The 14,136-nt window shown below is 46.1% G+C and overlaps 1 protein-coding gene across 1 annotated transcript in view; it reads right to left on the bottom strand.

Annotated features, from left to right (window-relative positions):
- The window catches only part of PITPNC1 (phosphatidylinositol transfer protein cytoplasmic 1), a 116,992-nt gene extending 111,597 nt beyond the window's left edge, over nt 1-5,395 (bottom strand). The window contains exon 1 of the mRNA XM_077328420.1: nt 4,537-5,395. Coding sequence (XP_077184535.1) covers nt 4,537-4,584 — 48 coding nt within the window. The 5' untranslated portion in view covers nt 4,585-5,395. The remainder of the gene's footprint in view (nt 1-4,536) is intronic.
- Nucleotides 5,396-14,136: the final 8,741 nt, after the last annotated feature.

The following is a 14,136-nucleotide window of genomic DNA, read 5'->3' as shown; positions in this document are numbered from 1 at the left end:
TGCATACCTGACTTTGTAGTGGAATCCAGTTGCGTTTCTATCGTTTCCCACAAGCTTCCGGTCTCAGCAAAAATCGCTAGAAAGGAAGCGCTATTGCCGAGCTCGTCCCGCCCCTGGCCGTCAAGCAGCCAATGGGCAGCCGTTAGCATGCTCCCAAACAGCCCCTTTCCCTTTAAGAAAGTTTTTTTTTTTTTTAAACACACCCATTGCAACTAATATGTGTTGATTCGTTGCAACGGAGAGACCCATCAGCTGGCAGGTGTGTTTGAGCTGTCGTTTCATCGTTGCCACGCTCCCCCCAAGTGAACCCCCCCCCCTCACGGGCCCGATTTTCGGCTGAAAACAGTGTAAAAAATAAAGGGAAAATACATCAGCAAACGGGCTTCTCTGTTGTTTGTGCTTAGTGACTAAACAGCTCTGGGGAGGGACTGAAGCCGGGGATGCCTCTAAACAGGCTTGCTGGTGGGTTGAACTTCGCTCGCTCGGAGAAAAAAAAATGGCGATCGCTTCTCCGGAAGATCAGAGGAGAGAGCCAGGGGGAGGGACTTTGTAGAAACCACAACAATGGTAACGCACAGAACTTTCCCGCTAGTGTTGCAGATTGGTTGCAGGAGTGTAGCGCTTTCCGGAGGGTGAATCCACTTTTGGGGATTTCCCTGAAAGCGCTACAACGAAGCGCTTTTTGCGGATCGGTTTCAGGTGTGTGGCAGATTGTCAACGACGTTGTGCATAATGGCAAATCAGTAGCGTTTTCAATTGGCAACCATTGTGCGATTTTGAAGGTGTTTGAAAAGCCCCTTGGTATAGCTTCCTATACTCTCTGCTGGTTGCATGGGTAAATCCTTTTATATTATGTTTTTGATGTTCCATTTGTATCTTATGTTTCTCTTTATCTGTTCCACAATATTTCTGGTAAGGGCCTGGAGGATGATCATGGTCTTACGGCTTAACACCCACTCAGGGCACCTGTCCCACCCCTGAGTGCCTCCTACTCCAACTGGTTTGCCTGTCTGTCTAGTGGCCAGCCAATTGCCTTCCGTCCCCTACCCCTGATCACCCCTCCTCCTTCCACTTCCCTCTGAGGCTTGGAGGCTGCAGATCCCTTCCACATGAAAGCTGCCCCTGCCAATGAGTTCCCTGCCCAGGGGCTTCAAGCCCCCAGGCCTTGGGGATCTCTGGGAGGGCGCCTCACCCCTAGATGACCGAGCCACATGGCCAGGGACATACCACCCTAAAGCTGCCTGCAGCCTCTCCAGGTCTTGTGTAAAAATAAACAAAAGGATTTATCAAAGAAGAAAAGGTCACACACATTATCTATGCAGCACTGGACTGAGCCAGAAATATAAACACATGATGCAAACATACTGGTGCCCTCAGCTCAATGTATGCCTCATGTGGTCTTATTCTATGGCAAGCTCTTCACATTTAAAAGTTATAGCAATCTAAAAGCTAGCAGCTCTTTATTAGGCTCTTGTGGCAATGGCAACGATCCAGATGTTATCCACAAAGATGAACCCTGCAAAATGGACCTGTTGAATGGCCTTGCCGAAAGGACCTCAATCCCCCAGTGTCCAGGGAATGTATTACTTTCTTCTGCCCACTCCCTTATAGGTAATTTTTTCTCTTTCCCAGCTTTTCCTTCCTATATATTCCTCCAAGGAAGAGATGCATTTAGTCATTTAGCATCCCCAAGTCTCGGTGGTCCCCTTTAAGGTGTCACATTCCTCCCTGGGCGAGAGATGTCTCCTTGATGGTTCTCTGCTGACTAGAAGCATTTGTATATCCAAGCCTTAAGTACTGGGTGCTTGTGGGAGCTATCAATGGGATGGGATGGGAATGCTTGAAAGCAATTAACTTCCCTTCTGTTTCCTGTCATTTTATTGACAGAGAAACTATGGAAGCTAACTTTATTAAGAACACTGAAATGTGAGCTTATGCCTTCATACAAAAATACTCTAGGAAAACTTCTAAACACTACTAGCAGACCCAATATTGCAACTACTGTTGGGATTCTTAGTAGAAAGACAAGTATACCCAGCATGAAAGAATGAGTTGTAATAAAAAGGGGGGCTGTATAAAAAGAACTAGATTTGAAACTAAAATTGCTCTCCATCAGTAAGGCAAAATTAGTACACATATGCAGATTGGGCAGGAGATAGTTTAGATTATAAATCCACAAGTGGACCAATATCCTGGGCCACTGGAAAGCAAACTAAAATAAGTTTAGATTCAAATGGGTAGCTGTGTTGGTCTTAAGTAGCACAATAAAATCAGAGTCCAGTAGCACTTTTAAGTCTTTGTTGGTCTTAAAGGTGCTACTGGACTCTGATTTTAAAATAAGTTTGTCTTCCAGAGGGTCTGAATATATAGAATCTTCACAAGCATGAAGAGGACTTCTGGTTAGACCGGTACTAGAGGACTTTAGAGGCTAACCCAACCATTAAAAAAGACAATCAGAGCTGCATTAAGATCTCTCAAAGGCCCATTATGCACGGCCACCGAAACGGCGATTTCAGGTCACATGGAAAACGCGGAGGGGGAAGACGCGACACCAGTTATGCACGGGAAGGGGCGCAATGGCGGCAAAACCCAGAGTAACTGATTATGCACGCGGTGATCCCGGCGCTGCCTCTGGTTGCGCCCCGGTCACCCGGAAGCTGCGCTTTCTTCCGCGTTTCGCTAATGCGCCTTTTTCGGCGGCATGCACCAAAGCTGGGACCGTGCATTATCGGTGATTTTAGTCGCCGCCATTCCACCCCGAATGTGCGTTATTCCCCCCCGTGCATAATGGGTCAAACAGAAACAAATGGCTACACACACTAAACATATTTATGTGAGGTTTCACTTAGTGTGTGACCTAACTGAGAAGGGGTATAAGAAAGATGGAATACTGTTTGACAGAAAAGATTATGGCCAATCCTTTACCAAGAGAGATTTGAAAAATATGAGCAGTTAAAACTTTAGAACTCTTACATGTGGTGTTACAAAGGGGTGTTGGATTGTAATTCGGCATACAAGAAGATTTGGGAGGGGAAGCATTAAAGGAATTCTCTGCTTGGGTACACTTGGCAATTGGCCCCGCCTTCTCCTGAGTTAGATTAGAAGTTGAGCCTCCATAACCATTGATTTGTCTCCTGTTTCATCTTATATAGAACCTATATTCTTCTCTCTCTCACTTGGCCTTTATAGCTGTAGAGAGTTAACCTCTTTTGAAATTATTTTGTTCACAATAAATTAAATATACCTACACTAATGTGTTGTGTAAAATGTGCTTCTGTTTATATAAGTAAAATTTCTTTCTCTTGTTACCATTAGAATCCGATCATCTTTGTAATTTGTTTGAACAGAATTTCCCCCTTAATTGAGAAACATGGAGGACTTGTGAACAGCTTCTGTACTTCCAAGGCTAACACTTTTTTAAAAAGAACATTTAACCCATAATATTTGCAAGGCTGTTTTCAGCACCAGGGCTTCAGTTTGGTGAAGGCATGATTCATGCAACATCCAGCACATGCCATAGGAACCAAATGATATCACAGATATCTTTCAGATACCCTGAAGTAGGATATCTAATAATTATATACAAATGCAAAGCTTGCATTTCTACTTTACCATTACACACAAAATGTGATATTTGTTATCAGCGTATCTTGCTACTTTGGTACCAACAGCACAAAAAGTCATAACAGTCCAAACATCTTTTGCAATATAAGAATGTATGACATAATTAATTTTTTAAAACTAAAAATATAGTTGCAGCAGATAATTCAATAAGTTTTCTTACCTCTATTCTGTGAATTATCACAAAGAACAGACACAAGGAAGAACAATGGTTTATTGAAAAAATGTATTCAAAGCTCCCCCTTGTGGATTATAGACATGTTAAAAATGTATTTTGCACATTGGCAAAAGATAAAGCGGAAAAGAAACTTTATGAGTTGTCTTAATTGCCATGAAAGAAGTATCTTGTATCATCCTGAGATTCACATTCAAAATTTAAGACACTATGGGCTTCTCTGCTTGTAAGAGGGGAGGTGGAGAGCCCCTATACATCCAACAGTATAACTTTCCCCCAAATAAAATAATAAAAATAGAATAAAACATAGCCAATATAATAGCTAACTAAACCTGTTTCATCCCACTAATAAAAATATGAACACTATATTCAGTTTTATGGTTTCACTGTCACTTGTTTTGAAAACTTAATTTTTTTTTATAAGGCAGTACTGTATACAGGGATATACCTAAGGTATGCGCATTACCAAACATCTCAAGACTGGAATGGGTAGATTAAAAATTTTACTTTTCATCACAAAACTTAATTTAAAAAATCAAATATTAAGAAAGAAGAGGATTCTTAAAGAACAATTCGAGATTAGCGACGCATGTTTTTATGAGCGGAACTGAAGCTCTCTTCGGTAGGGCAAACAAATAATTTCAACTCGAATCAGTCCCCTCAGAAGTATATCTGTACGCTTCACGTTTGCACTCGCTTCGCCTTCGGGAGAAGACCCGCTAGAGAGAGCCCGCACTTACCTCTTCGACTGTCAAAGGCATGCAGATCCGGTACTCCTTCATGAGCATATTCCTACACACTCGATGCTGAGTCGCCACTGAAGAGAAACGTGACGCTTTCTGCTCCCCGGATGTGGCAGAAACGAAATAAAATTCAAACCGCGTTCTACAGCAGCTCCCCGTTACTAAAAGGTGGGCTTGGCGACGTCTGCAGAAACCGCCGCCCTGGCCACCATCCAGAAAGCTGACCCACCAAAACGGGAAACAGCGCAGTTCCTTCGATCTTGTTCCTCGTCTTCAAACGGGGATCATGTGATTGTTCCCCCCCCCTTTTTTTTTTTTTTTTTGCACAAAGGAGACTCAGGCGCCAAACGCCAACATGATGAATGGAAAGACAGCCGTGGGGACTGGGATTTAATAAACAAATTGGCGATGATGATGATGATTTGTAGCTCTAGTTCCTGGAGCGTCGGACAAAAAGGGGAAAGTACTGCAGAAACCCCGCAACGTGACTGTCAGCAGCACCGGCCGCCAAAGCAGAGCTGCTCAGTGCTGCTGATTTCCAAAGACAAAGGCTTTAAAACGTTTCCTCCCCAGATGGGTAAACAAGGCTCGCCTCGCTCGCGCTCTCCGCCTTACTGTCCTAGCCCCGCTGCGCTGCTCTGGGGATCGCGGCGCCGGTAGGAAGACGCAGGGCTGAGTCGTGGCTTCTCCTCCCACCTCAGCCCAGGGCTTTCTCGAGGGCTGGCTTTGCTCCACTGGAGCCGTGTGCGTATCTACAGCTCGTGCCTGGTCTCTGCAGCTGCAACAGCAGCAGCTGCTGCAGCGGCAGCCTGTGTGAGAGCGTGACTGATATCAGCAGGAAGGATGGCTCTATCCGGCCAATGGGGAACAGGCAAGAGATAAGGCAGGGGGTGTTTTAAATAAAGCAGCGTGTCTCCTTTCAGGTACCAGCAAGGCAGCTTCTTTGGGGGTTTGAAAACAAAACAGAAATCGGCATCTTGTATTCTAAGTGGAGTCGGCCAGATCTGGAAATACTCAAGTCAGGTGACTGAACCTGTGAATGACAATACGGATCGTTCTACAGATCTGAAAAAAAAATATTACAGGCTTGCAGGAAAACCTGAATTAAAAATAGTAATAACCGGGGAGTTAAAAATATAGCAACTGTAGCTTTAAGTAAGGGATTCCGTCAGTGGCTGTGGCTACAGCTTCATTGAGTAAAAGCTGGAGGGAGGGGGCAGGGTCCTTTACAGAGCTGTTTTGGTCTTTGAGGAAAAACTCATTGGGGCCAGGCCTTGGTGGAGTTGCCAGTTCCAGGCTGCGAAATTTTTGGAGATTTGAGGGGGTCTGAGAAGGGCAGGGTTTGTGTTTGAGAGGGGCCTCAGCCAGTACCAGGCTGCAAAATTTCTGGAAATTTGAGGAGTCTGAGGAGGGCCTCAGCTAGATGTAATACCAGAGTTCACCCTCCAAAGAAGCTATTCTCATCAGGCGGACAGAGATCAGTTCACTTGAAGAAAATAGCTGCTTTGGAAAGTGAGGTGCTTGCTCTCTTGAGGCTCCATTCTCCAGATATTTCCCAACCCTGAGCTGGGAACCCTCTTATGAGGATCCGAAAAGAGGAAAGAATAATATGAGCTGTTTTGGTCCCAGCTGTGGAGATTACTGGGGTATAAATGAAGTAAATAAATAGGATATATAGCTGAAGATGGGAAGCAGATAAAAGGTAGGTTGGCGAATGGCTGAGGAGAGAATGAAGCAGGGAAAGGGGAGAGGATATGGGGGTTGCCAGGAGGAGGGATAGAGGAAGCAGGGTCAGGATGGGGATTCAGTTTCCTTGAGAAAAATGGCTGCTTTGGAGGGTGGACATTATATTCCACTGAGGTCCCTCCCTGCCCCAAATCCTGCTCAATCCTGGCTCCACCCCCAAAGTCTCCAGGTATTTCCTAACCCAGAGTTGGCATCCTTCGGTGCTCTTCACAAGTCCTTGATGTTTTCTTCCCATGCAATTGGCTCTAGCCCAGTGGCCAACACCATACAACTGGCCTATAGTTTCCCTAGGTTGCTGGTGTGGGGGGAGGCAAAGATGAAGACAGGGGAGCAGATAAATTAAGGGTTGCTGTTGGGTGGGAAGGAGAAAAAGAAGGAAGGAGGTTATGGGGGCTTTCACAGAAAATAATGAGCGAGGGGAAAATGAGATGCCTCCTGCAAGTCTTTCTGGATTCCCACTTGTATTTTTAAAATGCTACTAGTAGCAAAGTCCATTTTGAAAATGGGCCATAGAAGGGTGGGAGGGCAGAGGGCAATTGGACAGCCCTCCCCACCCTCCTGGCAGCAAGGAGGCTGGTGAGTGCATCATGGCCACGTGCAGCTGGACAGCCATCTTCAGCTCCACATCTTACCTCCTGCTGGCTTCCCCCCCCCCCCCATATCAAGTGCTGGGAAGTGGCACAAAGGAAGAGGAGGATCGGGGGGGGGGCTGGGATTGGTCTGATTGGTCATCAGTGGGGGACTGCTAGGGAGAAGTCCCCCAGTGAGAGTCAATCAGAGGCTTGGAGTGTCATTGGAAGGGCACTCGTCTTTTTATGTGCTATGATGATAATTATATCAGTATGACCTTTATCAGTATTCTTAAGAAAAGCTCCTTGTAGAAGAAGAGTTGGTTCTTATATGCCACTTTTCTCTACCTGAAGGAGGCTCAAAGTGGCTTACAGTCGCCTTCCCTATCCTCTCCCCACAACAGACACCCTGTGGGGTAGGTGAGGCTGAGAGAGCCCTGATCTTCCTGCTCCTTCAGATCAGTTTTCTTAGTGCTGTGGCAAGCCCAAGGTCACCCAGCTGGTTGCATGTGGGGGAGTGCAGATTGAAACCTGGCTCGCCAGATTAGAAGTCCGCACTCCTAACCACTACACCAAGCTGGCTCTCTTGTAGCATGGTAGGGGTGGAGAACATACATTATGAGAACTAAGCAGGGAAAATGCAAGGAGGGAAAGCTGCTGTCTGGAAGCCTCTCTGTCATATGGAAAACACTTAAATGAAAGCAAATGAGGCAAGTAAGAATTTTGGAAACACTAACTAGGAACAACTGAGCTTAGGGAAGTTTCTGTTTACACAAGAAATGTTTTTATTTGCATCATACCGGAGCCAAAGATCTGTGAATAGAGGGAAAGAAGCTGCTAATGCTGTTTTAGAAACAATTGTGCAAGAGTTCAAGAAGTGCTGTTGTACAGATTCCTTAGCCAATATCTCGCACTTGGTTGTATAACTTCTTTAACCAGCTTCTGCAATAGCAAGGCATCTATTTGGATGTAGCTTGTTTTCTCTCACAACGCTGAGCTTGAAATGGAGTCCTTCCACAAGAAGATGGCATTTGTATGCCAAAAGGCTCCTCTGGGTCCAACCCTTTTTTACTGCCAGCTGCTTAGAGAAAACTAGGATAATTAAGAAAAACATTCCACTGCAATATTTGAAACCAGAAGGCACTTTTGCAAGTTCCTTCCTTAATCACATCAAAATATTCATGTTCTGTTAATATGTCCTTAGAGGCATTAAGTATGGAGCATTCTTAGAGTCCTGAACTAGAAAAATGTTGATAAGTCCATTATTGCATTTTAATTCATATTTTATTAAGCAAGAAAAATGTTAATGCAGTTTTAGAAAAAAACACTTTACACTGAAACGTATGCCCTGTGAAAATGCAAAAGGGCAGCATGGAAGAGTCAGGGACAGACTGCAAAAGGTTATAACTTCATCCATTCCCTTTTTCATCAGTTTCATATTAACAACTCCTAAATTTGAAAAGCAATAATCCTATCAGCACATTCAGTAGAATCATAAGGAGACAAGTCATTACCCTAGGTCTCTTGCTATTCACTTTTAGGCCATGTTAAAAAGTAAGATGTGGTAGATAAAGTTCATTAATTATATCCAGTATATTTGAATGTTTTTTTTTTAATTCACTCAGTAGTGTGCACAATGTATTTTGCTAGTCTTGGAAAGTGGAACAGAGCTTTGGAGGGCACGAGAACCTTGCATTACAAATAAAAATTCTGATCTGCCCAGAGAAGTTAGTGGTTGTTGCCTATTTCCTGCTAATAACTACACCAAAATGTTTCAGAATACTGACTATTATATCCAGTACCAGTTTCTTGGTCACCATCATGTAAAAAACCCTACCTTGAAATGAGGGACATAACATTCCAATTTTTAAAAACAGTAAAATGAAGAGATAGAAGTCATGCAAATAGAATTGATACTGCAGGACAGGGCCAATTCCAGATTTTGGGGGGAACCAGGGTAGAGGGTGTCCAACTCCTCTATACCCACTACTAGCCCACTCTTCTTGCCTACCCCAATACGTGCTCCTGTAGTCACAGATACCCATTTCCTGATGGTCCTGGGTAGCAGGTACAGCAGGAAAGCCATTGTCTACTTGCCCTTTTCCAACAGTACTAGGTAGCATGTGCAGCTGGGAGAATAGGTAATAACACATACCAAAGCAGGCAGTGGAAATGTATGATTGCAGGAATCAGAGAAGATGTGTTAATAGGGAATTTAGCAGTAATGGGCCTTGCCAGAATCCGTGGCAGCTGATACCAACCCTGGCAGCTGATATCAGCCTGTTGCAGGACTGCAATCTTGGCCTTCAACAGCAGAACCAGTAATATCAAGAATGAAAATGCTCCATTCTGATACACAACAGTAATGGATGTTGAGACCCTCCTTTCTACAGCTAAAATTCCAGTTTCAGCCAAAAGAAGGTGAACAAGGTGCTAAGAAATCCTAATGTTATATAGTGCCATAATCTTAATTAATGTACTGGATTGTATAAAAGTGTAGACATAATCAAGGGCCTTTGCAACAGTATTTTCAATTGCTTAAGTCATTTCAAATCGAGCAGTGGTGAACAAACCCATCATTTGTATCCTGGAATAACTATACTAGTGTAACGTGAGACAAACTAAGAATCTAACACACTCATCTCCTCTCCTTTGGTGATGGAAGCATAGGTTTGTACTGCAACAGTAAAAGAAGCATCCAGTAAGTGGGGCTGTTCTCCATCTCTGTACCAGATCTCAGAAATAGCATTTTATTCTAGGTGTTCAATGAAAAAAGGTCATTGCTTGCAAACCAGACTAATCATCCAAGACCTGACTGAAACTGCAGAATCACCAGCAATAACTGAAAAGGCACCCATAGGGTTATTACCATCTCACTTAAAGCAAAATCAAAATAGAGATTATCATGGCTTATTTTTGTCTTCTTACCACAACGTATATGATATAATGTGCAGCAGGGTAATGTGGATCACTCCTCAGCAAAAAGCCCTAAGGACATGTTAATAAAGCAATTATAATTGTTCCAAGGACTCAGGCATAGACTTTTTCTCCTTAAGGCCAAACCCTGACTGGCAGGTCTGGGTAATTAATCCTTAGAGAAAGGATGTTTTGTTGTTATCACAACCTCTTTGGGACAATTGTGTTCTTGTTGGGCTTATTATCATCATATATACCCAGCCATCATCCATAATTATACTTAGATACCACAAGCATAGTATTGTTTTGGTTATCAATGTTATGAAAACTTTATTGAATCTTGGAGTAGTAGAATTTATTAAATCTTAGAATATATTAAATAAATTACTATTAATATACATGAATACAACCGAGTCAAGCCAAAAAGAAAGTAACATCATCAATCCAATATTGTTTTCCCAATATATTTCTCTTGCAGGAAACACACCTGAAGAAGCAAACTCTGCAAGCCGTATAGTTCAGAAATAACATAATTCCCCCAGGCATATCAAAGATGTAGCCATTGTACAGGTTAAATAATAGGCTGTTTGCTCCATATCCCAAAGTACCTCCATAAAATCAGGACTAATTCCAACACAACAGAAAGAAGATACCAGACAAAACAGATGGGTTAATCTAGGTTTATTCAATGCTAGGGGCAAAGCCCATTGTATCCAGGAATACAACGGGCGCTAGAGCTTGGCGGTGGGAAGAGGAAGGGGAGGAGTTGTCCAGTCTGTAAGGGCATGGGGTTGAATGTGTGTGTTGTGTGAGAGGTTGTGGTGGTGTGGTGACAAATCAGGGTGTGGGTGTAGAGAGATGGGTGTCAACCTGTGGTGTGGATTGTTCGTTGAGTGTCGGAGAGGACTGACCTTTGGGAATTGTGGCATAGTGGTTACAGATGAGCTTTCAAGAGCCATGTCTACAGATATGTGAAGGGAAAATCAGACTGGAGACTCAGGGGGAGATTACATGGCAACCAATTCCTTCCAGGGTCCGCCCTGCTCCTTCTGTCTCCATTTTTTTTACTGCTGATATAATGATATGTGCCCACATGATTGTTTCACTGTTGCCCCTTAGCTGGATTTTTGTACTCTGCTGTTTACTACCAAAAGGAGTCCCAAAGCAGTTTACAAACACCTTTTCCCTTCATTTCCCCACAATAGACAACCTGTGAGGGATGTGGGGCTGTGAGAGGTCTGAGAGAACTGGGAATGGCCCACAGTCACCCAGCAGGCCTCAAAGCAGTTTCCAATCGCCTTCCTATCCTCTCCCCATAGCAAACTCCCCATTAGGGAGGTGGGGCAGGGAGCCTCACTTAGAAGAGGGCAATCTTAAGAGAAGGTCTCTCTGTGCACAGCAGTCTTGACCAGTCAGGTTTATGCATACCCTAGGTAGTTTGGAATTCCAGAACATGAACCTACACCAATCTGACAACCTTACCTTCTCTCTGCAATGTTTTCTTGACCTGAAATAGGTCAGGGGGTGCTAGTAGCTGTGGGGACATTACACATTTTTGAGGCCCCACTTCCAGACTTCAAAGAATATGTTCAGACCAGGGACAGCCAACCTCCAGGTAGGGCTTAGAGCTTTTCTGAAATTGATGTTCATTTCCAGATTATAAAGATCAGTTCCCCAGGCAAAAATGGCTGCTTTGGAGGGGTGACCTTGTAGCATTGTATCCCACTGATGTTTAGGGATGCCAGCCTCCAGGTGAGGTGTGAGAATACCCTGGAAGTACAGCTCATCTCCAGGAAGTTAGGCTGAAGGAATTCAAAAGGAATGCACATGGCCCCAGAATCCCTTTGGTTGCTTGGCTGGTGATGTCTGCCCTTCTGAAGCCTGAGGCCTACTGCTGGCAACTGCAGTCCCTGTTGTCCGGAAGGCCAAGTCGCTGGCTAATAAAAGTCTCACTGTAAAGCTAACTCCACTTGAAGTTCTGGGCCACTTATGCCTTTGAGTTCATAGGAGATTTTTATTTACCAGGCCAAGCTTGAAAATAGTCACTTCAGTTCCTATGTCTTTCCAACCATTTACTTGTTCACTATTTACAGTTTCAAGAAGAAGGAGAAGAAGAAGAGTTGGTTCTTACATGTCACTTTTCTCTACCCAGAGGAGACTCAAAGCAGCTTACAGTCACCTTTCCTTTCCTCTCCCCACAACAGACACCTTGTGAGGCAGGTGAGGCTGAGAGAGCCCTGATATCACTGCTCGGTCAGAACAGTTTTATCAGTGCCATGGCGAGCCCAAGATCACCCAGCTGGCTGCATGTGGGGGAGTACAGAATTGAACCCGGAATACCAGATTAGAAGTCTGCACTCCTAACCACTACACCAAACTGGTGTAGATCTTTCAGCACTTTCCAGACTTGCTGGACTGAAACTGGTCAGTCAGTCAGTCTGTCTTTCCGTGCCCCAAAATACAAACAGTTGCCCAGGAAGGTGCTTGCACTTGGCGAGGGTCTGTTCGCGGCGGGCGGGCGAGTCCTCGCCGCGGGCCGACAGTTCCTCGACGACGCCGTCGAAGTGGGCCAGCGCCTCGGGAAGCCCAGCCAGGGCTTAGCTCCCAGAGGGGGGGCAGGGCAGGGCGAGCGGCCCTTGGCAGCCGGCATCGAAGAGCAGAGTAGTTAAAATGGCGGCGGAGACGGAAGGGAGAATCCCCTCTCGGCGGCGGAGACGGCGGAGATGGCGGTGCAGACGGGACGGAGAGTCCCCTTTCGGCGGCGGAGATGGAAGGGAGAGTTCCCTCTCGGCGGCGGAGATGGCGGCGCAGACGGGACGGAGAGTCCCCTTTCGCTCTAAAGCGGCCTTCCATTTGCCTCGGCGAGTCCTCCCAGGGGTCCGCGCGACTGCTGGGGGCTCCCTCAGGCGGCGGGCTGACGTGGCGAGAGGTGCGAAGTGCCTCTCGCCGCGTCAGGCCGCCGGGCAGGGAGCCCCCGGCAACCGCGCTCTGCGCTTCGCGCCTCTCGCCACATCAGGCCAGGAGCAACTGCGAGCCGCGCTGCGTGCGGCTCGCAGTTGCTGGGGCTGGGAATCAGAGGGACCAATCGGCAGGCGCTTTGCGCCTGCCGATTGGTCCCTCTGATTGTCTATCATGAGGAAGGGTCCAATCCAGACCCTTCCTCATCCCGGACACATCTCGCCCCAGAACTCCTTACTGTTTTATTTAGTCCGTGGCGCCGGCAGTGTACAGACTAGTTTCAAAGCCCATTCATAAGAACAGGCTTTGAAAGGGTCCTCCCCGTCAGCTTCCTGGCGGCTTTCCAGTGCTGAGGACGAGGGGGGTGGAGGGGTAGGGGGGTGGGGGAGAGGGAGCGCTTCCCGGGGGCCTGGCAATCACATGTGGTGTCTCTGCAAGGCCCCAGGTGAGCATGCCAGGCCCCCAGGAAGCACTCCCTCTCCCCCAGGATGGCTTCCCAGGGGCCTGGGAAGCATACCCGGGGCCTCTGCAAATGCCCGGGTGTTCTTTCCAGGCCTTTGGAAAGCGCTCCCTCTCCCCCCCCCCCGCGTGGCCAGACAGCTTCCTGGGGGCTTGCAAGGCTCCAGGTGTGCTTTCAAGGCCTTTGGGAAGCACTCTCCCCCCCCCCCACGGCTGGGCCTCTTACCTGGAGCCCTGCAAGTGGAGTGGCAGATTCACAGAAGTGCCTGGCTCTAACAGCCAGGCATCCTGATTGGCCCTATTCGAACTTGGACAGGGAGGGCGGGAGCTGTAGGGGCAGGGCCAATCAGGGTGCAGCTGGCTGCACCCTGATTGGCCCTGGTGAGGCCAGACTGTTCATCCCCCAAGGCTGTTTCACAATTATTAAGAGGCACCAAATGGATAAGATGTAAGTTTTCATGTGCCCAGCACACTTCATCAGACTGTGTAATGAGTGTCTCTCTCTGTCTCTGTCGCATCTTAGACTAACATGGCTAGTGTCCGGGGAGGGCGGGAGCTGTAGGGGCAGGGCCAATCAGGTCCTATTCCAACTCGGACAGCCAAACACGTTCCACCCCCCCCCAAGGCTGTTTCACAAATATATATAGAGGAACCATGGATAAGGACTGATTAGTCTGTGAGGGAACAACATTTTATTTTAGAGGAAAATCTTTTAAGTCAGAGTGGGGAAGTGTTGGGGGTCCATCATATTTGGTGGCAGAGCTATGATACAGATAAAACCCACAACTAGTTTGTCCCACCGCAAAAACAAACTAAAATAAGAATAATTTATTAAATGTGTGATAAATTATTAAAAGGGGAGGATCCTTTTGAAACGGCACCACCTCAGAGATTTAGAGGACAGAGAGATGAGGGAGAAGAATCAGGCTGAGGAAAATTCTAACAAGGA

The sequence above is a fragment of the Paroedura picta genome, chromosome 3 (genome assembly GCF_049243985.1).
Source record: "Paroedura picta isolate Pp20150507F chromosome 3, Ppicta_v3.0, whole genome shotgun sequence".
NCBI classification, from domain to species: Eukaryota; Metazoa; Chordata; class Lepidosauria; order Squamata; family Gekkonidae; genus Paroedura; species Paroedura picta.
This window is presented reverse-complemented; position numbering and strand designations above follow the sequence as displayed.